This window comes from Sapajus apella, unplaced genomic scaffold (assembly GCF_009761245.1).
Source record: "Sapajus apella isolate SASKATOON/1434 unplaced genomic scaffold, GSC_monkey_1.0 scaffold38, whole genome shotgun sequence".
Taxonomy (NCBI): domain Eukaryota; kingdom Metazoa; phylum Chordata; class Mammalia; order Primates; family Cebidae; genus Sapajus; species Sapajus apella.
In genome coordinates this window covers 14938792-14965272 of record NW_022436978.1, presented here as the reverse complement: position 1 = coordinate 14965272, position 26481 = coordinate 14938792, and the positions used below count along the sequence as shown (strand labels likewise).

General features: G+C 39.6%; 1 protein-coding gene across 3 annotated transcripts; it reads right to left on the bottom strand.

Annotated features, from left to right (window-relative positions):
• Positions 1-228: 228 nt before the first annotated feature.
• On the bottom strand, positions 229-26372 carry TBCCD1 (TBCC domain containing 1). 3 transcript variants are annotated; one of them, XM_032298332.1, is made up of 8 exons: positions 25931-26372; positions 17890-18268; positions 12902-13057; positions 9836-10202; positions 8343-8529; positions 7691-8188; positions 4581-4731; positions 229-803 (listed from the first exon to the last, which is right to left on the bottom strand). In XM_032298332.1, exons 2-7 carry the CDS (start codon positions 18223-18225, stop codon positions 4602-4604), a joined length of 1674 nt encoding a protein of 557 aa, XP_032154223.1. In that variant the 5' UTR covers positions 18226-18268; positions 25931-26372; the 3' UTR covers positions 229-803; positions 4581-4601. The 3 variants fall into 3 exon arrangements, with proteins under 3 accessions (XP_032154223.1, XP_032154222.1, XP_032154224.1); XM_032298331.1 differs by lacking the exon at positions 25931-26372 and adding an exon at positions 21925-22029; XM_032298333.1 differs by lacking the exons at positions 4581-4731; positions 25931-26372 and adding an exon at positions 21925-22029.
• Between the last annotated feature and the right edge of the window lie 109 nt (positions 26373-26481).

The following is a 26481-nucleotide window of genomic DNA, read 5'->3' as shown; positions in this document are numbered from 1 at the left end:
TAGAATTACTAATTAAATGGCCAGAGAGCATATGAACCAATGCTTATTAGTGATCAGATTCATTTCACTCATTTGATAATTTGGTAATTTCACTCACTTTTCTTAAGGAAGTGTTTCCCAATCAAATGTAAACTTTACTTGATATGTTGAGGAACGACACTGGAAGCCTTTTCTAAAATTAAAAGTAAAGCTTTATCATTTTACAAAAAAAAAAAAACGGAGGGAAACTATTCTTTAGAGTTTGTTTATTGAAAATTTGAAGCAGGAAATAAAAAATAAAGATTTTTTTTTAACACAATTTCATTAAGTTCCATACTTTAAGGACTAAAATATAGTATAAAACTATTTCTGCTCTATCTATATGTCAACAAATTACACTTTCCTTCCAATTATTTTTTTAAAAGGAGTAGCAATTTCCTTTTAAATAGTTACAAAGAACTATAAAACTCTTTAACTCTAGAAAGAATAAAATTCTTTCATCACACAAATGAAGATAAACAGTATTGTTGCAAATCTACACTCAGTTGCTTTAATATTAACAAACACACAATGTTCCTTCATCAACTTTTTCATTTGGGCATCACAAAGATGAGTCATCTGATGTTCTATAAACAATAAGTTTATATGAAAGTCAGAAGTTTAGTTAAAATTCAGCCTACACAGTAATAAATGAATATGGAATGGAAATCAGAGTTCTTAAATAGGATAGAAAAGTCCCATTGTCTCTTAAGCAGCAAGAGCACCTTCCCAGTTTAGTTTCAAGATGAGCACAATTCTCCACTTATCCTTGTATTTCCAGGGCCCTGAAGAGCAAAGAAAAAATAATAATAACTTAATTTTCTATTGCCTTCATGTAAATAATTTAAAAATGCTTACATTTATAAAATCACATAAATTATCAAAGTCAGATGATATTAGAGTGATAAAATACATAAAGTTTAAAGTTAATAATATTCCTTTTTGCTAGGTGTCTTGTTAGATCATAAGAGAAATTCACACATGAATATAAAAAATTGTCAAGCAGTGAGGATTAAACAAATATTTTTACCTGCTTGTAGTTCACATTTCCTTTGCATAATCTCCATCGGATTTCTAATTTTTTTTTTCTTAAGAGACAGGGTCTCCTTCTGTTGCCCAGGTTGGAATACAGTGGTGTAATCATAGCTCACTGCAGCCTTAAACTTCTGGGCTCAAGGGATCCTCCAATCTGTGTCCTAAGCAGTGGGGATTAGAGGCATGTGCCACCATGCTCAGATAATTTTTAAATTTTTTGTAGAGACACGGTTTCATTATATTGCCCAGGCTGGTCTCGAACTCCTGGCCTCAGGTGATCCTTTCACCTCGGCCTCCCAAAGCGCTGGGATTACAAGTATGATCCACTGCGCTCAGCCAAATTGCTAATTCTTAATCTCAGCATTTATTAATAAATATCGTTAAATCCTTTTTTAAAAAATACACCCTTAAGAAATGTAAATATATAAAGTAAACAATAAAAAATACATTTTTATAGCTTTGGAAAACTGCGGTTTCTTAAAAAGTTAAACATACGCCCTCACAATTCCACTTCTAGGTACATACCCATAAGAAATAAAAACAAATATCTACACAAAAACTTGTACACAAATGTACACAGCAACATTACTCACAACAGCTGAAAAGTAGAAACAAGGCAAATGTCCATCAACTGATGAATGGATAAACAAAATGGTAAATCCACACAATGAAATATTATCTGGCCATGAAAAAGAATGCAGTACTGATACATGGCTACATGGATGAACCTTGAAAATACTATGCTAAATGAAAGAAGCCAGACACAAGAAGCCACATGTTACACGATTTCATTTATATAAAACGTCCAGAACAGACAAAGTAGACTAGTGGTTGCCAGGGACTAAGGGGAAGAGGAAATATAGGGGGTTGGAGGAATGAGGAGTGACTTACAATATGTACAGGCTTTATTTTGAAGGTAATGAAAATGTTCTGGATTTTTTAGTGGTGAGAGTTGCAGAAACTTGTGAATACACTTAAAAGCCACTGAATTCTTACCTTTTAAAAGGTGAATTTTACTTCCCATAATGTTATGTGGTAATATTTTATCTCAATAAAAATTTTAAAAAGTTTTCTCCCTCCCTAGACACCCAGTCTCCTTCCTCAAAGACAAACACTGTTCATAATTTCTTTATATTCTTTCAAAGATTGTTAGGCATATAATTACCATATAAATACATTGCATTTGGGGTGTTTCTAGTCTACAGTTTTTTCAAACAATACCACATCAAACATCTTAGGTCACAAAATTTCAGTTAGATAGGTGGAATACACTGAAGAGATCTAATGTACAACATGGTGACTGTCATTAATAACAATACTGTGTGATCTTAAAAACTAAGAGAGCAGATTTGAAGTGTGCTCATTACAAAAATGACAACTGATGTTAACCGGCTTGATTTAGCCATTGCACATGTGCATATATTTAAAAACATCATGCTATAAATGATATACAATTTATCTGTCAATTTAAAAAATTAAATAAATAGGCCAGATGTGGTGGCTCACGCCTGTAATCCCAGCAGTTTGGGAGGCTGAGGCGGGTGGATCACCTGAGGTCAGGAGTTCTAGACCAGCCTGGCCAACATGGTGAAACCTTGTCTCTACTAAAGATACAAAAAGTAGCCGGGTGCGGTGGCAGGTGCCTGTAATTCCAGCTACTCAGGAGGCTGAGGCAGGAGCATCACTTGAACCTGGGAGGTGGAGGTTGCACTCCAGTCTGGGGGACAGGGTGAGACTCCATCTCAAAAAAATAAACAAACAAATAATTAAATAGATCTCTACATACATGAGTTTATCTGTAAGATAAATTCTATTAATAATAAGTGAAACTCCTAACTCAGGGCAGGTGCAGTAGCTCACACCTGTAATCCCAGCACTTTGGGAGGACAAGGCAGGAGGACTGCTTTCAGCCAGGAGTTCAAGATCAGCCTGGACAACAAAGTGAGATCCTGTCCCTACAAAAAAATTAAAGGATCAGCTAGGTGTGGTGACATGCACCTGTAGTCCCAGCTGAGGCAGGAAGATTGCTTGACCCCAGGAGTTTGAGGCTGCAGTATGCTATGATCATGCCACTGTACTTGAGTCTGTAAGAGAGTTAGACCCCCATCTCTAAAAAAGAAAAAAGAAATTGCTGAGTCAGAATATTTGTATTTTTAATTTCGTCAAACTGCCCCCGAAAGAGGTTACATACATTTACACTTTCCTCAGTGGTAAATGAAATGTTTTGCCTGTATTGTGTTCTATCAGCTTTTGCTCTTTGCCAATCTAATCAAAAAAGTATTATACATTTCTTTAATTTTTAAGTAAGCATCTTTTTATCTCTAAGTATTTTTCTGTGGACTACCTATTATTATCCTGTCTGTTTTTCTATTGTTAGTGTTTAAAATGCTTTAGGCCAAGTGCGGTAGCTCACGCCTATAATCCCAGCACTTTGGGAGGGCGAGGCAGAAGGATCACCTGAAGTCAGGAGTTCAAGACCAGCCATGCCAACATAATGAAACTCCATCTCTACTAAAAATACAAAAATTAGCCAGGCATGGTGGTGCGTGCCTGTAATCCCAGCTACTTGGGAGGCTGAGGTGAGAGAATTGTTTGAACTTGTGGGGCAGAGCTTGCAGTGAGCCGAGATTGTGCCACTGCACTCCAGCATACAAAAAAACACACAAAACTTTAAAGTAACACAGTTCACTAATTTCTATTAAAAAAGAATACCATATGTTTGGAGCCGGGCTTAGTGGCTCATGCTTGTAATTCCATCACTTTGGGGGGCCAAGGCAAGTGGATCACTTGGGGTTAGGAGTTTAAGACCAGCTGGTTAACATGGCGAAACCGAGTCTCTACTAAAAATACAAAAATTAGCCAGTCATGGTGGTGCACGCCTGTTATCCCAGCTACTCTGGAGGCTGAGGTGTGAGAATCACTTGAACCAGGAAGGCAGAGGCTGCAGTGAGCTGAGATGGCACCACTGCACTCCAGCCTGGGCAACAGAGAGACTGACTCTCAAAAAAAAAGAATACCATATATCTGAATTAAGTAACTTCCAGTAAATTTGTTCGTATGCATATTCTCTTCTATTTAATCAATGATCTTCTAGTGTTCAGTAATCACATCTTCAGTGGATTAACTCTGGTAATTTATTACTGTTCATATGTGTAATTAGCAAAGATCAGCTAGTTTGTAAACTGGTTTGTGTGAGGGGAATGGAAAAGAGGAAAGGTGTTAGAATAAAATTTAAAACTATGTATAGGGGAACGTGGTGTCTTTGGAGCACAACTTGTGCCAGGCAAAAAGCAAAAAAAGGCAAAATTTGGCCATTATATTGGTCCCAAATTCTATAGGCTCCATCTGAATATTTTGATCTTCTCATTATAATATGGTAAATATGGGTACATAAAGGTCTGTGTATGCTGGTAGGAGCGGTAGAAAAAATTTGGCAATGTTTAATACATAATATTCTGTGCTTTTTTTTTTTTAATGCTTGAAAGATTTCCCCAAAATTATCTGTTTTAAATGGTATAAATGCCTACCAGTGTTTGCATGTAAGATCCTTATCCAGCTGCTTGTTTGGAGCCTGCTGCAGGGGGTACAAGGCTGTCCAGCTGTTGGCGATGTCCTGTATTAATCAACCATTCATAAAACTTGTTCTCTACCAGTACCTGGAACTGCTTCCTTTGATCCCTAAAATTGCAATTGAGAGTAAAAAGAATATAAGAACACAAATTCATATAAATTTTATTCTAAGCAATTATACAACAGTTTAATGGGATAATGTTAAATGATTAATTATTTCTTGTTATCCTTTTGTTCTTACTGTTCAGAGTACACTGGACACCCCCGCAGCCCAAAGGATTGATCAGATACAATATCCTCTTTCTAAATACTTATTCATTGTCAGATATTTACCAAGGACCAAGTGAACACTGGGTAGTGTTCTGACTGATGGGGATAAATTAAAGAGAAGAGACAAGGCCCCTGTTGAAGCAGGATGATACTTCACGACTCCAGAGGGCACCATTCACATTGTGATCTACGTAATACATGCTTCTGTGGACTACATATTCTAGTAGGGAAGACAGGTAAAAATAAAATAAATAGACCAGGCATGATAACTCATGCCTGTAATCCCCGCACTTTGGGAGGCTTAGGTGGGCGGATTGCTTGAGGCTAGGAGTTCAAGACCAGCCTGGCCAACACTGTGAAACCCTGTCTCTACAAAAATTAGCCAGGCTTGGTAGCACATGTCTGTAAGTCCCAGCCATTTGGGAGGCTGAGGCAGAAGAACTGCTTGAACTCAGGAGGTGGAGGCTGCAGTAAGCTAAGATCATGCCACTGCACTCCAGCCTGGGCAACAGAGAGAGATGCTGTCTCAAAAAATAAAAAATAATAATAAAATACAACAAAAATATAAAGTTAAGTAGTTTTAGGTGCCATGGAGAAAAATAGAGCAGGGAAGGAATAGCAAGTACTGGAAATGTTATTTTAGAGAAAGAATGGACAGAGATGGCCTCCCTAAAATAACATTTGAGCTTAGGTCTAAATGAAATGATGAAGTAAGCAGAATGAGTATTTGGAGAGGAACATACCAGGCAGAAGAGACCAGAAGAAGTACAAAGTTTCTAAAGTGAGAGCATATTTCCAGGTTTGTGATAAGAAACAGAAGAGTAGCTCCTGATAGCCAAGAGCCAGCTTAGCACTATCAGCTAGGCCTTGGTGGAAGATCTGGCCTTGCTTTTGTATTCTTTTGTTGAACATAAACAATACCTCAAACCATCAACATTAGACAAAGCCACTGCAGGATGATAAATCAAAGCAAGAACAAGACCACTCCATAATCATATCTCAGTTCAGAACCCCCACCTCAACCTCCAAAAAAATGTTGTGACCCAAACCATAAAATCGCCAAACATTCCTTTCTTGGAGGAGTGGCTGCTACTTCTTCACAATCATAGTTTTAGCTCTACTTCCCTCCTCCTGCCTTAGATATAAAAATTATTAAACTGCCAAATCACAGATTACTCTCCCTTCTAGACAGTCCTGCTTCCTAAAACTCTCCCCCAAATCACCTAACACAAGCCAAAATCCAACAAGTTCTTTTTAACACCTGCTGACTGAGTTGAAACACAGTTTTCCGTGTTCCCCAACCTTTCACTGTGATGAAACACGCTTCTCTCCCTCCTTGCCATGAGTCAACACAATCCACCTTTATTCTATAGATGTGTTCCTGGGAGTCTTTGGTCAGAGGGCAGTGATTAAGTAATAGAAAGAAGACTGGAGTAATAAGAAGGAATGAGTAAATGAGGAAGAACGGCAGAAACTTAGGGAGAGAGAGCCTCGTAAGTATAGTAAAGGCTTTGGATTTTATTCTAAGTATGATGGGAGGCAATTAGAGGGGTCAAAGCAGGGAAATGACATGATCTAATCATTGTTAAAAGGATCACATTGTCAATTTGTTTCAAACTGATTTCTGTCTTCCTATATTCCCAAAGTTAAACTACTTTCATTATTGCTGGTATCATTGTGGATCTAACCACCTGAAAACACTATGTTTCAGAGTCAACAACTATTAAGCACTTACATCTCATACTCTGCACATGTATATGCATAAACTTTTCACATGTAAGAGAATATAAGCATTTAATCACTTCTTGGCCGTTCGGCTCAGATCAAGTGTAGAGAATCTAACCATTTAAATACTAGAAGCATTCAAACAACAGAATTGCTTTAAAGGAATGTTTTTTCATGATCATCCATTTTTACAACACATTATTATAATATTATTGTACAGTATGATATGGCACGACAATATTTGAAAGAAAACAATGAAGACACTAGAGGCATTTAAGAACTTCTGGTTACACTAGAGAAGCCAGTATAAAGAAAAAAAAGAACCTCTGGAACCAGGCTGACCAGATGTGAATCCTGGCTCCTGTGTGACTTTGGGTAAAGTACTTAATTTCTCAGTTCTTCAGTTTCCTCACCTGTAATAAGGTACACATTATTGTGAAGAATAAATGAGTTAGTACATAGAAGGTGCCTAGAATGGTACTGGATTATGTGACATATTCTATGTATGATTTTTAAAATTCATGTAAGTCTTATATTTGCCAACTAAACTTTAGCTTCTTAAGAAAAGGGAGTCTAATACTGGAGTATTTACTCACTCCCATCTCCCAACCTAACAGCGTTTGAAATACTGATTTGAAATCCAAACCTTAAAAACACACTATAATTTTTTTTTTTTTTTTTTGTCTGAGATGACGTTTCACTCTTGTTGCCCAGGCTGGAGTACAATGGTACAATCTTGGCTCACTGCAACCTCCGCCTCTTGGATTCAAGCAATTCTTCTGCCTCGGCCTCCAAAGTACCTGGGATTACAGGTACCTGCCACAATGCCTGGCTAATTTTTGTATTTTTAGTAGAGACAGGGTTTCACATTGGCTAGGTTGGTCTTGAACTCCTGACCTCAGGTAATCCACCTGCCTCGGCTTCCCAAAGTGCTGGGATTACAGGCGTGAGCCACTGTGCCCGGCCTTACATTTTTTATTACTTCAGCACAGCTGTAAAAATGTGCAGACTAATTTGCTTCTCCATGAAGTTTCACAAAAAACACAAACTGTTACTTCTAAAAAATACTCACTTTGTCAAATGAGCCTCCTTCACAGTTTTCTGCCAGATCTGTATCTTCTGTTCTCTTTGACCCAGTGCTTTCTGATATGCAGATGGAAGACCCCCAGGTATCTCTGTTGTGTCCCCTTCCATTTCAAAGGGAATAATAAATACATAGAATTCACAAGGTGGTAAAAGCCGGAAGACACTTGTTTCACTGTTCTCTCTGCACACGACCATTGGATTATCCCAATAGTTAGGCACTGTAGCAAGGCCAGTCCTGGCCATATGGTCCTCTAGCATTGGGTAATGGGTATGAAAAGGGGCAAAAGTTACCGTCTGGTTCCCAGAGAGAATAAGTGGGCGCGTAGGCGTCAGAATGTGAAAGATGCAACCTGTTGTAGAAGAGATGGATAAACGATGGCAAACAGCAATGACTTTAACATTGTCACAACCATGGAGGTGAAGCGTAGTTGCTACAGGGCCCAAGACAAAGATGCTACTCCTACACTTCTCAATTGTCACAGATCTGAAAAATAAAGGAAAAATGAGGTAAATTCCTCTAAAACGAAACAAGATTTTAAAAATTTGACTAAAGTATTATTCTCTGATGGCAAAAAAAGAATCAGTCACAGTCCAAAGGAAATGTCAGAACATCAGAACACCATGAAGACTGTGCTTACCGTAAGGGAGAGAGCAGATATATAAAAGATTCGTTGCAACGATGAATCTTTACATGTGCCCCCACCAGAGTATCTGAGCTCTTAGCCAACGTCTGCTTGTAAACCTGGCTCATCACCACCATGCGGTGCATCCTAGGAGCCACGTGAGTATTACAAGCAATCTTAGCTCTTTTGGTCGTTCCTTCAACTATTTAAGAAAACATATATATAGATGAGACAGTTTCAAATCAAAGCAAAACAAACAACCATATGAGGTTATACATGTCTACATGGATACACGTCTAAAATTAGACACCACATGTAGGGATGAAAATGTAGATCTGGGCTTTGGATAAAGAGGTATTTGCTATACTATTCTCTATTCCTTTCTATATGTTTGAAATGTTTCATAACTTTTGTTATAAAAAAAATTTAACCTATAATGCATTTAAGATTGCCTATAGATCTAAGATTTTTTTCATGTCTACCCTTCAATTTAAGTAATGTTCCTAAGGTCATATGGCTAGTAAGTGGCAAAGCTGTCCTAACTCAAATATCTTCTCCAAGATGCTTTACTTTATCATCTCAAACATAATTCACCTCTCTAAATTACCATAATATTAATTCTGTACCCTTCCCAACTTACTGCATTATCCCATAAATCCTATTTGAGTTCATGTCTTTTTTATTTTTATTTTTTCTGTCACCCAGCCTGGAGTGCAGTGGTATAATCTCTGCTCACTGCAACCTCCGCCTCCCAGGTTCAAGTGATTCTCCTGCCTCAGCCTCCAGAGGAGCTGAGATTACAGGTGCACGTCACCATGCCTGGCTAATTTTTGTATTTTTAGAGGAGATGGGGTTTCACCACGTTGGCCAGGCTGGCCTCAAACTCCTGACCTCAGGTGATCTGCTGCCTTGGCCTCCCAAATTGCTGGGATTACAGGTGTGAGCCACCGGGCCCAGCCTGAATTCATGTCTTTACTCCTAAGATCATTAATACCTGAGAGCACATCTTCCTTCACACACAAAGTGTCTTGCACAAACTGACACTCAAAAAAATATGTGTAGGTTCCCCTCCTAACACAGTCACATCATTATGTGACTTCCTTCTCAGACTGTACTTCCCTGCAAACCACTGGTACACCCTTGTAAACAATACTGGTGAAATGTAGAGAGATTATATGAGTATGCTATTATTCTTCTTTTAAAATATCTCTTATTTTTATTACATAAGTTTACTTTTATTACATATGTACCAGGTATATTATATATGGTTATTTAGAAAAATAACAATAAAAGAAGATAAAAATAATCTGTAATTCAACTATCACTCTTAATATATTAGTATAATCCTTGCGAGAAAAGTCATACACAAAAGACAGATGTTCCTTTTTCTCTTTTATAGGGGCAGTATTTTTTAGGTCTTCTACAGAAGACATGTGATCACTAATGCATTAGAAAACACTAGATTCCTTGTCATTCAATGTAATGTAGATTAAAATATTCAAAAATACCTTGATGAGCCCAAGCCAATTTCTTTCCAGACTTGAGGCAAGCTGATGTACCAAATGGATTCCCAGTCAAACAGGACCTCAACCAGGCTTCCAGCTTGTAGAAACAGAAAGCCTTAGAGCTCTTTGAGAAGCCACTATCTGCATGCAGTGGCTGCCACAGTGCAAGTTCCTGAAGTGGATAGATTTTCGTGGCTCTACTTATTGTACCTTCAATGAGGAAGCTGAGCGCCACAACAGCTTCTCGAGACACTAGACTACTGTGGGTTGAATGAAATGATGCAGTGAGTTGTTCTGGATCTAAAAGCAGTTCGAGGAGATCAGACAGATGATCACAGACAAAAGCTTGGTGACTGTAATCATTCCAGTTCTAAAAAAAAGTTAAAAGAAAGCACTCTTAAAGAATAAAGAAATTCTACATATCTACAATCTCTATATTTTAATTATTTTGTACTTATACTCTGACTCATCCCCCAAAAGGAATTAGGTAGCTATATAAACCTTATCAAGTTTTTTTGTATATGTGATAGGTCTAAATAGATTCTCTCTCCACCTTAACTAACTCAAAAATAATACTAACAAATAACCCTTCATGTGTGCCAGGCATCAAGTGTTAAACATACTTTAACATATTTAAACCTAACAATAATCCTAAAATAGATGCCAATATGATGCCCATTTTACAGATGAGGAAATGAATTTACAAAGAAGAAACCTGCCCAATATCACAGAGCTAGTAAATACTCCAAAAGTTTTAGATCAAACATAAAAATAACTATCATGGAAATTTATTCAGTGAAGCACTGGGTTTCTTAATTTGCCTTCTCCGACTACAGAAAGAATTTCAAATTCTACTGGATGAAATGAGGCAACCAATCTTACTATGACTAGATTTAAGTGAAATTATAACTTTGGGAATAAGCTTTGACTTTGCAGATGTCCCAGTGATTTGACCCATTCATTTACAGATAGTTTTTTGAACCCTTCTTATTTGGCATGAACAATGTTAAGTGATGAATATGCAACTGAAATAAGACACAGTTTTTCGGTCTTCAAGGAGCTTAAGAGTCTAGGTAGTAAGAAGATAATATAAATAAATTACCATAACGGTGAGATAAGACCTACAGCAGAAACCTGTAAAGATGTTCTATAAGCATGAAAGGAACAACTAACTCCATCTGGGGAAAAATAAATCATATCTGAGTGCTGTTTGAATAGATGCCTGATTGATGTTGGTAGTTAGGCAAACAGACATGATAAAAAGCATGCTAGGCATAGAAAACATAATCAAGGGCCCACAGGAGTAAAAGTACCTGCTGTGTTAAGAGAGCTGCAAGTTCTGGGTGGGGTACAGGAAGCATTCTGGGAAGTGACAGCTGAAGTTAAAATGGTAGGCAGGGACCAATCATGAAAGGCCTTTTATGAAATACTAAAACATCTGGACTTTATTTGGTATGCCAGAGACTTTCAAGCTGTTTTCTAAATAGCTGTATTTTTTTTTCTTTTCAATAAATTTTCCTCTGGATGCCAAAGAAAACAGACAAAAGCAGAGTTATTCTCAATCTCAACCTGATCTTCCTCCTTTTCTCCCCAACCCCCTCCCTCACACTAGGCCCTGAGGTGGTTCCATGGAGTACAATATAAAACAGCAATAACGAGGTAAGTTGATAGAGTTTAGACAGGAGATAGATATACTCCATCTGCATTTTGGAAAGTCCAGTGTGGTAGGTGCACTGCTGACTAAAGCAAGGTGACCAGCTAGGACCTAATTCTAGAAATCAAGGAAAGAAAAAGTCATTTGATAAAAAAGCTAGATAAGAGGAAGAAAAGCAACAGAGTTAAATAGTTATTCTGAGGCAGAATCAGTAAGGCTTGACAATGAGAGATGAGTGGTGAGAGAGAACATAGGAGACTGTTACTCACATAAGAGGTACAAGTTAACTCAAGTAAAGGGAGATTTTATGTATGGACCCTCAGCTGTCTCCCAAACTGAAGTAGAGGCAAACCTCATTAGAACTGGAACTGGAAAGCCATCGAGAAACTGCATGTCTGTTCCATTCCCTTCTTTTTCTCTGATTATAAGCAACCTGTGCTTCTCTGATTACCTCAGAATTTCTAATCCCTTATAACTCCAGGTCATTCACGAGCGTGATGGCTATTCTAGTCCCAATGTCAAATGGGTTTTCAGTTCAAACACCTACGACCAATGCATAATTTCGTCCTGGGGGAAAGGATTGGCCCAGATCATCACTTTAAATCTGACCAATTTCAAATATATAGCAATAAATGGGCTGCGCAAGTGTCCATCCCCGGTCCAATTAGTTATTGGGAGAAGTCATGCTGTAGTATAGAACAAAGTCACATTTACTATGCAACAAGTCTGATGCTAATAGATTACTGAAGTCTCATAGCCATTCAGAAATATGCATTATTATCCCCATTTACAGAAGAGAATCCAAGGCCTAGAGAAGTTAACTAAATTGCCAAAACTCATATGACTAAATGATATTAAATAATAGGGGCAGATCTGAATGTAGGCTACTTTGGCTCATAACACCATCTCCTAACAGTGCCCATTGTGCAGGAATGACATGTGGAGAGAGAGGTAGTGACTGGTATCTCTAATACATCTGGACTTGAACATTCTGAATTTAAGGAATAGCTAGGACATCTATATGAAGTGGTAAGTATAACCCAAGAGCTCCGGGATGTCAGAGCTCTTGGGAGTCACTGAGACTCTGCAAGCAGTACATCTTGATGATCCTTTAGTCAAATAAGTTGATTCACATTCATTAACATTTTTTAAATGGGAATGCTAATTGAATATAGTAGATCTGCCCAAAAATCAGGCAAGTGATTTTTCTATCAGTGAAGGAACTGAAGCCATTTCTCTATTTTGATTAAGATTATACACATTGATTTTGTTTTATAATTTTTTAAAAAGTGAAAAATAAAACAAGCCATCAAATCATTGGCTTACATAAGAAATCCCATCATAATTTTTGCAAGTGAACCATCTCCCTCACAAATTGTCCCTTTTAGAGAATGAGATCAAGGTATAAAGAGTACCTTATTAAAACAATTAGATTTTTCAGTGAGGCCAGGAGACTGAGATCTGTTTTTTGGACTGGGCCACTCTTCTCCAATCAAAGATGTCCTTAGGGAGACCTTGTTCAACTGTTGAATGTATAAGAAGAGCAGAAACTGTAGGGTGTCCACTGAAAGCTGTCCAAGAAAACAGAAGAGGAATACACATTTTAAAACATCAACCACTAGTCTACAACTAAGTAGACACAGTAAATTCACAAGTTGGCTGATCCTAAAAAAACAAACTTAGAAACATTGCTAGTTTTGTTATGTATGTCTCTGTTATCCAGATGTAAGAGTCTCTAAAACTAATTAAAGTAGAATAATTTACCTTCACAGGAAGCTGTATAGCATCTATGGCTACAGAAATTATCTCCCAAAACTGATGAAAGAATAAAGTACTTACTTTTTTTAAGTACATTATTTCAGAAGTTTAAACTTACAGTTAAAAAAAAACCTTAGTAATTTGAATAAATGAGTAAATGGAAGTAAGAAAGGAGAAAATTCAGTCAAGACATAGAGGTTTAATTTAAGACTCATAAACTTATCAAGAAAATTTATGATACCAGTGCAATACCTGAAGTTGTATGTAAATTTCTGGCACATGTGCATTTTTTAAAGGGAGCAGGCCTCAGGTTTTCACCAAATTCTTAAAGGGGTGTTTGACTTAAAGACAAAAACACTATCGGTCTGATAGATGTATAGTCATTTCTTATTCAAGGAAGAGTGTGGTTGACACGATTTGAAGCTCATGATTGCCCTCATCTACCCAACCCCATACAAAAGAGGCAAAAAAGTAAAGTAATATATCTCAGTCTTTAGCTATATGTACCCTGATTCCCCTTCTGGTTCAAAACCACTATCATCTGAGAAACTTAAAAGTGCAGATTCTCAGGATCATCCAGACCTATTCAATCAACTGTCAATGTGAGCCCGATGAATTTGTATATTTTATAAATTTTTACTTCCTTAAACTCTTGAGATAATTGTAGATTCAGATATAGTTGTGAGAACTCATACAGAAAGATCCCATGTAGCCTTTAACCATCTTGCCAAACTATAGGACAATATCACAATCAGGATATTGACACCGATACAGTTAAGATACAAAAACATTTTCATCAATAGAAGAATCTCTCATGTTGCCCTTCTACAGCCATACCTACACTTCCCCGTCTCCATCACCCCTTCCTTAGGCCCTTAGCTTCTACTTACGTCTTCTCCATCTCTATAATTCTGTCATTTCAAGAACGTTAGGTAAATAGAATCATATAGTATGTAACCTTTTGGGATTGGCGTTTTTCACTAAGCATACTTCCTGATTTTATATATACTTCCATTTCAAACAATTATTTGTTACATTATCATTGTTTCTTCATGAAGACTATAGGGTCCTTGCCTTTTCCATTTTTATACCCCTAGGGACTAGCAAAGCATCTAGTACATAAAAAGCCCTCAAAAAATCTAGAACTTCCTGAATATTTTATTCATCTGACATGCACAGCATCCAGTACTATACCAAGCATATGGTAAACAATAAATACTTGATTAATGAATAAATGTATGCCCTTCCCCTCTTCATTGCTTGACAAACTTCTTTTCAATTTCTAAAACGTTGTTTAGATATTACCCTACATGGCAGAGACTGCTAGATGCTTACTAAATACTTTTTTCTTCTTCCTAGGTATGGAATTAAATGGCATTGCCCATCTTCCCTTGCAGTTAGATACGGCATAAATGAATGATGGTAACTGAATGTGGGTGAATTTATCTTTATCACTTTCAAGCCTAATCCATAAAACTCCCAAAAGAAATAGAAGCAAAAGGACTCTGACGCCCTAAGGGGCATGGCTGTGGCAAATTGTATTATTATTTGCTATTGTTCACTTTAAAATTCTCTAAGCGGCTTATACAGCCCTATCCATGTCCATGGGATTTTTCTTATCTCCTGAAAGGTGGTTTACCTTCCCAACGTCATGGGAATAATGCCTCAGCCAATGGAATGAAAGTAGTCTTAGTTTATGTCACATACGAGCAAAAGTTTTAACAGGCATCATAAGCCCAGAAACAAACTCACACATATATGGTCAACTAATTTTCCACAAGGGTGTCAAGAATACAAAATGCAGAATAGTCTCTTCAATAAGTAGTGCTGAGAAAACTCGATATATGCATGCAAAAGAATGAAATTGGGCCCATAGCTTGTATCACACACAATCAACTCAAAATGGATGAAAGACTTAAATATAAGAGCTGAAACGGTAAAACTCCTAGAGAAAAATAGGGAAAAACTCCTTGACATTGGTCTTGGTAATTATTTTTTGGATATGACACCAAAAGCACAGGTAACCAATGTAAAAATAAACAAGTCGTATTATGTCAAACTAAAAAGCTTCTGCACAACTAAGGAAACAATCAACAAAATGAAAAGGTAAACCATGTATCTGGTAAGGGGTTAATATCTAAAATACATAAGGAGCTCCTACAACTCGATAGCAAGAAAAACTAAATAGGCTAATTAAAAAATGGACTATGGAACTGAATAGACATTTCTCCAATGAAGACATACAAATGGCCACTAGGTATACTGAAAGGGTGCTCAGCATAACTAATCATTAGGGAAATGTAAATCAAAACCACAATGAGAGATCACTTCACACCTGTTAACAAAAGACTAACAAGTATTGGTAAGGATGCAAAGAAAACTGCCAATGAGAATGTAAACTGGTACAGCCATTATAAAAAATAGCATGGAAGTGTCTCAAAAAATTAAAAATAGAACTACCATATGACCTCACAATCTCACTTCTCGGTATTTATCCAAAAGAATTGAAATCAGGATCCTGGAAATAATATCTGTACCCCTACGTTCACTGCAGCATTATTGATAATGGCCAAGATACAGAAGTAGCCTAAATGTCCACAGATGGATGACTAGATAAAGAAAACTTGGTATGTAGATATAATGGAGTATCATTTGGCCTTAAAAAAGAAAGAAATCATGTTGAGTACGGTGAATTATGTCTGTAATCCCAAAACTTTGAGACACTGAGGTGGGAGGATCACTTGAAGCCAGGAGTTCAAGACTAGCCTAGACAACATAGTGAGATCTCAACCTCTATAAAAAAATACAAAAATTAGCCAGCCATGATGGCACACACCTGTAGTCCTAACTACTCAGGAGGCTGAGGTGGGAGGATTGCTCGTGCCCAAAAATTCCAGGCTACAGTGAGCTATGATTATATCTCTATACTCCAGCTTGGGCAACAGAGTGAGACCCTGTCTCTTAAAAAAGAAAATCTTGCCCCTTTCAACAACATGGATGGACCTGGAGGACATTATGCTAAGTAAAATAAGCCAGACACAGAAAGACAAAGCTATATGATCTCACTTGTATGTGGAATCTAAAATAGTCAAACTCTAAAACAGAGAGAAGAGTGACTGACAGGTGCTAGGAGGAGGGGGAAATGGGGAGGTGATGGTCAAAAGCTACTAAGTTTCCATTATGCAAGAAAATTAAGTTCTGAAGATCTACTACACAGCATACTGCCTAGAGATAACAATTATATGTTGTATACTTAAAATTCTCTAGGATAGTAGATCTTAAGTGTTCTTAACACATACACACACAAAATAATCATAAAAGAGGAGGGAAAATTATGGGAGGTGATGGATATGTCTGCGGCCTTGATAATCATGATGGTTTCACAGCATATACTTAACCCCAAACATATTGAGCTGTATACATAAAATAAGAATTTAAAAAGAGACTGAGTTTCCCTCCATTCTGTTGTTGTTCTTCCCTTCTGTTGTAAGAATGGGAATGATCCCCACAGAAGCTACTTCTTTAGCCTGTGTCCCCAAATGAGAAAACACAGAGCCAAGCCACAGCCTTGACAAAAGCCATAGCAAAAATAACAGCTACATGTAAAATGGGCAGGAAACAAACCTTTTTCTTCTATTAAGCCACCTGAATTTCATTTGTTTCTTCTTAACAAATGAAATCAGCTTTTAACAAAACTAAGGAATAGTGACTCCAAGTGATAGAAGCATGGATCCCCAGGTCATTGCTTGGATGACAGCAGCCCAGAGATACATCCAACCAGGTGTACCTGTGTTGGATTGCTGCCTGATTGAGAAATAAACAGTTACTGTTCTAAGCCACTGAAATACTGGGTTATCTGTTACTATAATTAGCCTACTTGATTAATATACTTTCTCTGTGAAGCCTTTCTTGATCACTGAAATAAATCAGTCTTTATTCAATTTCCGTACTTTGTGTACTTTTTTTATTATACATATCACACTATTAAATAGCATCTTGTTTTTTTTTTATACCGGCTTTCTCTGCTAGTCTATAAGCTCCATGAGGGCTGAGATGCTATCCTAATCATCTGTGAATCCCAGCATGTAGCAGATGTCCATTGTAAAATAGTCAGCTGCTCTGACTGTAACACATCAGTTGTCCATAACAGTCATTCACCCCAAAATCTTTTTAAAGTCAGAAAATATTTCCCGTTTTCAATAATGGGATTCCTGTAACATTACTCCTTTGCGAGTAGGTGAGTAAGGTCTGGTAAGTAAGGACTAATTCGTTGAGCACATTAAATACTGCCAAACTGGAACTACTAAAAGTCAAATGATAACTTGAGATTACAATGGCCATTAGCCTAAAACCTAAAATTTTACAGCTAATACAAAAATTAAAAATGGTTTATTGGGCCAGACATGGTGGCTTATGCCTGTAATCCTAACACTTCGGGAGGCCAAGGCAAGAAAACTGCTTGAAACCAGGAGTTCAAGACCAGCCTGGGCAACAAAGTGAGACTCTGTTTCTATTTAAAAATTTTAAAATTATCATAATAAATAAACACAAAATTTTAAAAAGAATGGCTTATTTCCAAAAGTAATAGCGCGCGCACGCACACACAAACACACACATACACACACACACACACATCAATCCATACCTGATTTCTCTGCTTTTCAACTTCCTCCTCAGATGTGCAGTTGGACAGAACCTCAGACCATTCCAGGCGCTCCTCAGGTGTCTTCGCTGAAAGACTATCAAAGATTTCGAAGTAAAGCCACGCCAGGTCCTTGGCCAATTGCAGCTTCCCACAAGCGATATGCCTCCATGTAGACCAGTAGAGGCGCGGGTAAGCTCTTTCTGTGGCCCGGATTTGCACATAGGTGGAAATCTTCCTGAGATAGTGAAGACTAAACTTGGATGGAGGGGGGACCTGCAAGGCACCCACTATGAAGGGTTCTGCTTTCACCCAGAGGAGAACTCTGGACTCATCCATATTATCTCTAAGGACATCTGGGTGAAAAGGCTTCTTTGCATACCTAGAAAACAAAGTTTCTTCGTAAACTGATTTGAAACAAGTCTCATTTATACATTTTTTCCTGGAAGGCGACCCTTCTCTCTCAGCTGTCACATGTACATCACCAGCATAAAAGGCAGCTCTAGTTCATCAACCAAGAGCAGAACAGTTCGTTTTTATCAGATCTCATTATAATCTGAGAAAAAAAAATGTGATAAAACAAAATGATCTTACTTCAATTATTAGAAATTCATATTTTAGGAAGCGTGTGTAAACACATGAAGACTGAGTGAGATCCCAGGAGGAAAAGGAATGAGGGGAAAAAAGTCATCCTATCACAGGAAACCTGTTTCTACTCTAAGGGGGAACACTGGTCAAAATAAGGGGAATACGTTTCACAGAGTTACATCACTTACACATAGAAGACAGTTGGTTAAAGATCTGGACATATTATTTGACCATAGAAACTCAACATGAAGTACTAATATGAGGTGTAGCAGACAAGAATTGTAATGTAAACATAGACTGCAAGAATAGATCGGGAAGTTACAGCATCTTTATTCTCTGTAACAGTGAACCCACTCTGGCATATTCTATCCTGCTCAGTTCAGGTGTGATATTTTTAGATTTTTTTTTTTTGTAACGATGTAACAAAAATCATATAACATGATTTTTATGGAATGTTTATAAACTACAAAAACAGGAAATCATCCACAATCCCACTAGTAAAGGGCAACGAATTAATATTTTATTCTATTTCCTTGTTGTCTTTTTTTTTTTTTTTTGAGATGGAGTTTCCCTCTGTTGCCCAGGCTGGAGTGCAGTGGTGCGATCTTTGCTCATAGCAACCTCCACCTCCCAGGTTCAAGCAATTCTTGTGCCTCAGCCTCCTGAGTAGCTGGGATTACAGGTGCCCACCACCACACCTGGCTAATTTTTGTATTTTTAGTAGACATGGGGTTCAACTATATGCTGGCCAGGCTGGTTTCAAACTTCTGATCTCAAGTGATCCACCTGCCTCAGCCTCCCAAAGTGTTGAGATTACAGGCGTGAGCCACCGTGCTGAGCCTCTTGTCTTTTTCTACACATAAATTAGATATTAGTTTTTGAATTTTTACAGTTGTGATGTTACATACACAATTCTGTATTATTTTAAAAGCTCTGTAGTATTCTAAATAAATGTATCCCATTTTATTCAACTATTCTCCCATTTTTAGACACTACTAGGTATCAGATTTTTCACAAAAACAACATAGGCAAAATACTGATCATTATTGAAGTGGGATGATGGACACATGGTGGGGGCTCATTGATTCTTGTGTATGTAAAAAAAAAAATTTCATTACAAAAGTTCAAATGTTGTCACCAGTATAAATAATGCTATGACTACCATCTTTCTTGGTATTTTCTGCATTACGAATTATTTCCTTGTGAAATTTTTCAGATGTACTTTTATGAAATGAAGTAACTGACATTTCTAAAGCTTGTGAAATACATTCTCGTTGCTTCAAATGATTTTATCAAATCGTACCATCCTTTGACTATGGTAACCACTTCACTGTGCACTGCTCAACATTAATAACATCAGTTTTGTTTTGTTTTGTTTTGTTTTGAGACGGAGTTTCACTATTGTTGCCCAGGCTGGAGCACAATGACATGATCTTGGCTCACCGCAACCTCCACCTCCCAGGTACAAGTGATTGTCCTTAGTAGCTGGGCTTACAGGCATGTGCCACCACGCCCAGCTAATTTTGTACTTTTAGTAGAGACGATGTTTCTCCATGTTAATCAGGCTAGTCTCGAACTCCTGACCTCTGGTGATCCGCCCCCCTCGGCCTCCCAAAGTGCTGGGATTACAGGCGTGAGCCGCCATGCCTGGCCTAGCAACATCATTTTTTTTTTAAATCTAAAAAGTTTAAAAGTCATGTGACTGATGAAAAATGTTTTATTGCTATTATATTTTGCGTTTGATTCTAAGAAAACTGCTTTTCTCTTTTTCTTTTCTTTCTTTTTTTTCTTTTTTTTTTTTTTTTGAGACAGTCTCGCTCTGTTGCTCAGGCTGGAATGCAATAGCAACCTCGGCTCACTGCAACCTCGGCTCACTACAACCTCTGCCTTCCAGGTTCACATGAGTCTCCTGCCTCAGCCTCCCGAGTAGCTGGGATTACTCCTGGCACCCGCCACCACGCCCAGCTAATTTTTGTATTTTTATTTATTTATTTATTTATGAGACAGAGTCTCCCTGTGTCACTCAGGCTGGAGTGCAGTGGCGCGATCTTGGCTCACTGCAATCTCCGCCTGCAGGGTTCAAGCAATTCTCCTGCCTCAGCCTCCGGAGTAGCTGGGATCACAGGTGCTCGCCACCATGCCCAGCTAATTTTTTGTGTTTTTAGTAGAGACAGGGTTTCACCATGTTTCCACTGCGCCCGGCCAACTGTGCCTCTTTCCAGAATGATCTGTTCGGAAAAATAACTGACATCAATCGAGTGCTTACTATGTAGCAGGTGGCATGCTAACGGTTTTGCGTACTTCACCTCCTTTCATCCTCACAACCACCTGGAGATACATTACTTATGACTACACATTTCCGATTAAAAAATGAGGCTTAGTGAAGTTAAGTGATTTCTCTAAAGACACATCAGACAGCATAGCCCTAGATTAGGATTCAGCTCTGACTTGAGAACTGCATGACTATAAATGTACTCTGGCAATCCAGTTTTGGAAGAATCTCTTAAAAATGGGAGTGGAGCCCGGGCGCGGTGGCTCACGCCTGTAATCCCAGCACTTTGAGAGGCCGAGGCTGGCGAATCACCTCAGGTCGGGAGTTCGAGACCAGCTTGACCAAAACGGAGAAACCCTGTCTCTACTAAAAATACAAAATTAGCTGGGAGTGGTGGCGCATGCCTGTAATCCCAGCTACTGGGGAGGCCGAGGCAGGGGAATCGCTTGAACCCGGGAGGCTGAGGTTGCGGTAAACCGGGATTGCACCATTGCACTCCGGCCTGGGCAACAAGAGTGAAATATGTTGGTCAGGCTGGTTCAAAAAAAAGGGGAGTGGGGTGAGGGGAAGAATGGACCCAGAAGATAATTTCCAGAATTAACAGCCTTAGACAGGAAGCCACTGAAGGGCCAGGTGAAAGAGCCAGGGAGCGTAAACTCAAAAGAAGGGTGTGGAAGGGCAAAAGGCAGCTGTCTTCGAATGTGGAGAGACTGGCATCATTCTGAGTAAAACCAGACGATGAAAGTTAGGCGAGGAAGATCTCAGCTCTCTCCAAAATGTAAAGAGACTGCTCTGTGAGGCACTGAGCCTGTCAAAGGCAAGATCCCAGGGATGAGCCCTCTATTCTATCTCCGAGAGTCGAGAGGGCGCAATCCGTAAACAAACTGGGGCTCTGACCCTGGCGGTGTGCTGGGGTTAAGGTTTTCCCGGTCCGGAGATCTGCGTGGCTCCAAGGCGCTGGTCCTGGGGCTTCGCCTCCACCCTGGACGCGATCCCGGGTGGGGTCCGGCGTGGGCCGCCCCAACGCCGCGACCAGACTTCAGGAACACAGACGCTCTGGCTGACAGGTACGGTAGTCCACTTGAGACGCGGCGAGCGCGAAGGCGGCCTCACCGGCCCAAGCCTGAAGCCTGACTGACCCACACGGCCCTCCCCGGTGCCAGCCCAAGCGCAGTTACCTGCTAAGGCAGGCGCCACTCCGCCGCAGTTCTCCGCGCGCCGCCGCGCCCAGCGTCCCCTCGCTGGTCCCGCCCCTCGCCCTCTGCCGCGCGCCGCCACCGGGCCCACTGCGCAAGCGCGAGGCCCTGCATCACCGAGAACCGGCGGACCCCGTTGCTAGAGCGGCAGATTGCGACTTAAGCCTCTGAGAAAATCTTGGCTGGGACTGAGAGTCCTCGACGGTGGCCCCTGGAGCCGAACCCGCCACTTTCTGGTGTCGCGCCTTTGAACCCAGGGGGAGCAGGAAGCTTTCTGTTGCTCCACATAAGTGTGGCCAGCCAATAGCTGCTGGTAAGGTCACCACGCTTTCATCAGTAATACTACTAATACTGATGGCAGTTTGCATTTATAGAGCGCTTACTATGGTCTCAACACTGTGTAAAGCAACTTTTTTGTATTTCCTCAGTCTTCTCAAGAGCCCTTTAAGTACATTTGTTTTACTGATGAAGAAACTAGGGCATAGAAAGGTGAGAGTAACACACCCCTAAGGTCACACTGCAAGAGATGGAGCCAAGATTCAAACCTGAGCGGCCTGAAGCAAGACTAGCACTCCCTGCAGCCCCTCAGAGTTGGCTTCTGACCTCTGTTAGTTTTCCCGACGTGTTTCCACTTTCATAAAGCTCTTTCAGATTACCCAGCAGAAGCCATCACTACTTCCTTTAAACTTCCATTTCAGGATTTCTGGACATTTCCTGCTTTTTTTTTAGTTCGTTTATGGCCTCTCTAGGTGTGGAAGATACAAAGGAAAATTAGATCCTAAAATGTAATTTAGTTCCTCTTTTGTGTGGCTTCTGTCCCTGCTGGGTATCTTCCTGAAAGCAGGGGCTTCAAATTTCCATAGATCTGGGTTAGGATCCAGGCTGCACCACTTACTAGCTCAGTGGCCTTGCTGTTACTTGTTGAATATCACTGTGTGTCTGGCATGGTGGTAGACACTAGAATTATAGGCGTGAATAAAACAGACAAGGTCCTTGCTTTCTTGGGAGTGTATAACAGAGAGAGTAGACAATACATATTAAGGAATAAAATAGGATCATTTCAGATAGTGATAAATGCTATGAAAATTGGGGCAGAGGGTCAGGGAGGGCCACTTTGTAGTGCCAAATTTGAGCTGAGGCCTGAAGAATAAGCAGCCAGCCGTACAATGATCACCATCCAAGTAAATTTTACTCAAAAATGAGACGTCAACCACCACCTGCAAGGTCTGTCCTGCAGACCTTGACTCAATGACGGATGAATAAATGATCTAGTTCAGTGATTCAAGTGGGCTAGGGATGGTTATCAGTTGCTTTCAGAGGGCAACCCCCTCTCCATCCTCACATTTATTCAGTATGAATTTCATAACAGAGTTTCTAAGTTAACATGCTTATGGATAATTAACATGGTTAAAAGAGTGGTTTTATCAATGATAAAAGCTTTTGGTTCCATGCCCAGAGTAAACACTATTAATGGGTAATTCCCTTTTGATCTGTCCCTGAGAGGACCATCCAGCACAAAGTTTACATGAGCAAACAGAGTAGAGACAAAGGGATGTAGGGTAAACAGACTTAACTGGGAAAGCTTCTTATTGTCTCTCTCTTTTCCCTAATCTAATGTAAACGAACTGGGTGCCTTCAGCCTGTCCCAATAAAATCTTTCAGCCTTCCAAAAGGTTTGAGATGATAATCTCTATAACTCTCCCGAATATTTCCCTAATTATTTTGCCAGCCACCCCAAGTGAATTTCCACACAAAAATACTTCCGCACCTACTCCATGCCAGGCAGTGTTCTAAGGTGCTGTTTCATACAGCTGTGAACAGAACAATATACATTTATGCTCTCATGAAACTGGCATTTCAGTGTGTAAGTCTAGGGTCCAGGGATTAAAAAAATAAAATAAAATCGTAGGCAGGGCATAGTGACTTATGCCTGTAATCCCAGCAGTTTGGGAAGCAAGGCAGGTGGATCACTTGAGGTCAGGAGTTTGAGACCAACCTGGCCAACATGGTGAAACCCCATCTCTACTAAAAATACAAAATTAGAAATGTGTAGTAGCATGTGCTTGTAGGCCCTGCTACTCGGGAGGCTGAGGCAGGAGAATCACTTGAACCTGGGAGGTGGAGGTTGCAGTGAACCGAGATTGTGACACTGCACCCCAGCCTGGGCAACAGAGTGAGACTCTGTCTCAGGAAAAAAAAGAAAAAAAGAAAAGAAAACAGGTTGGTGTAAGACTAAGGAACTCAGTAGGGGCTAATTTTGATTGATTGGTCAGGGAAGTCTTAGCTGAGGTGGTGACCTTTAAGCTGATATATGAGTTGAAGAAGGAATCACCCATGTCAGGACATGAGGGAGAGTACAGTGTTTAAGGCAAAGGGAATAGCTAGCACAAAGGCCCTCAGCAGATGTATGCAAAAAAGAAAGGAAGCAAGTTTTGCTGGACCATGGTTAGGAGTATAATAGGTGAGAGTACAAAGCATAAACAGCTTTGTAAACTAGCGTTAAGTTGGGATTTTATTCCAAGTGCAAAGGAAGGCTTTTAAGCAGGGGAGTGACATGATTTGACTTTTATTTTTATTTTTATTTATCTTTATTTATTTATTTTTGAAATGGAGTCTCACTGTCGCCCAGACTGGAGTGCAGTGGTGCGATCTCCACTCACTGCAACCTCTACCTCCCAAATTCAAGGGATTCTCCTGCCTCAGCCTCCCGAGTAGCTGGGATTACAGGCGCCCGCCACCACACTCAGCTAATTTTTGTATTTTTAGTGAGACAGGGCTTCACCATTTTGGCCAGGCTGGTCTTGAGCTCCTGACCTCAGGTGATCCACCCGCCTTGGTCTCCCAGTGTGCTGAGATTACCAGTCTTTCTTTTTAAATTATGGAGTCGGGGACAGGATGAGCAACATATATTAAGGTATTAAGGAAGATATTAAGAGTAGGGGCAGGGAGACCAGTTAGGAGGCCCTGGCCAGGTGAGAGATACTCTGTGATCCAGAGACCCAGTAATGGAGATATAGTGGACAGATTCAAGTATAGTTCAGGGGTAAAGATTTGAATAGCTTATATATGAAAGGAATAAAAACACCTAGAGTTTTGTCCTGATCAACTAGGTGTTGTGTAACTGTGATGAGTAAAATCCAGGGAAGAGGGGGAATCAACTACTTGAACTGTAATAATGGTTTTTTTGTTTTTTCACTGCTATACGGAGCTACCTGAGGGAAGTAATTTATAAAGAAAAGAGGTTTCATTGGTTTACAGTTCCTCAGGCTGTACAGGAAGCATGATTGAGAAAGCTTAGGACACTTCCTTTTTTTTTTTTTTTTTAGAGGAAGAATGAGAGAAAGAAAAAGAATAAAGGAAAGGAAGAAAGAGGAAGAGGGAGAGGGAGAGAGAACAGGGGTGTTGCTTTATTGCCCGGGCTAGAATGCAGTCTAAAACTGGGTATGCCTGTAATTGTGTTTAATAATAGAGACATAAAAATAAATAAATAAATAAATGAGGGAAGAAAATAATTAACAAGCAGCCAACCAATATTTCATTTAAACCTGTAAATACGTGTAATGTAGTACTGATAAGAGTGTATATTTTGTGTATTTAAAATGGAGAGTTCTATGAATGTTAATTAAGTCTACTTGTTCCGGATCTGAGTTCAAGACCTAAATATCGATGTTAACTTTCTGTCTCATTGATCTATCTAATATTGATGTTGAAGTCTCCCACTATCATTGTGTGGGAGTCCAAGTCTCTTTATAAGTCTTATATATCTGGGTATTTCTGTATTGGGTGCATATGTGTTTAGGATCTTTAGCTCTTCTTGTTACATTGATCCTTTTTATTCATTGCCTGCTTACTATGTGCCCAACGATTTACAGATATTTTTTTCCCTGTAAAAATTCACAGCACTGCCAATAAGTACTCTGCCTTAGTTTTGCTGATAAAGAAACTTAGGCTCAGGCTTGGGAGGAGAGGAGGGATAGGGGAGTCTCACCTCTAAGTGGTGGAAGCTGAATCCTAACTTAAGTCAGTCTATCGTCAGGGTCGCCTTTCCGAGACGGTTGCCTTATCGAGTTGCTTGGAGAACGTAAAATAAGAGTCCTAAGCAATGCGTCCGAAGTAATTCGTCCGAGGTACAGCAGTCGTGGAATAACTGTCCCGGCCCATTCTGCCGCTGTACCTCTGCTCCCTCTTTCCGCGCGAAGCTGGATATGAATGAAATTCCAGACTTGTAACTAAGAGAAAACTTTTCTCCCGCAATTGGTCAGTGCTGGGGAGGAGACTCCTGATTGGTGGAAAGTCCGAGGCAGTAGGCGAGCCGGAGGGGATTTCTTGTACCTCAGGTGCCCTCACCCGGCCCCGCCCCCTATCTTACGTAATTTTTACGACTCGCGGTAGCTTGGGCAGAGCGGGTTCCTGCAGCGGCGCAATCCTCTGACGTCTCTTCTTCTAATTGGTCGGGAGCTGCGGCTGCAATTCTGAAGCCTAACTGGCTGCCCTTGCCGCCTCGGAGGTGAAGTGTACTGCGCTCATTGGCTTCCAGGC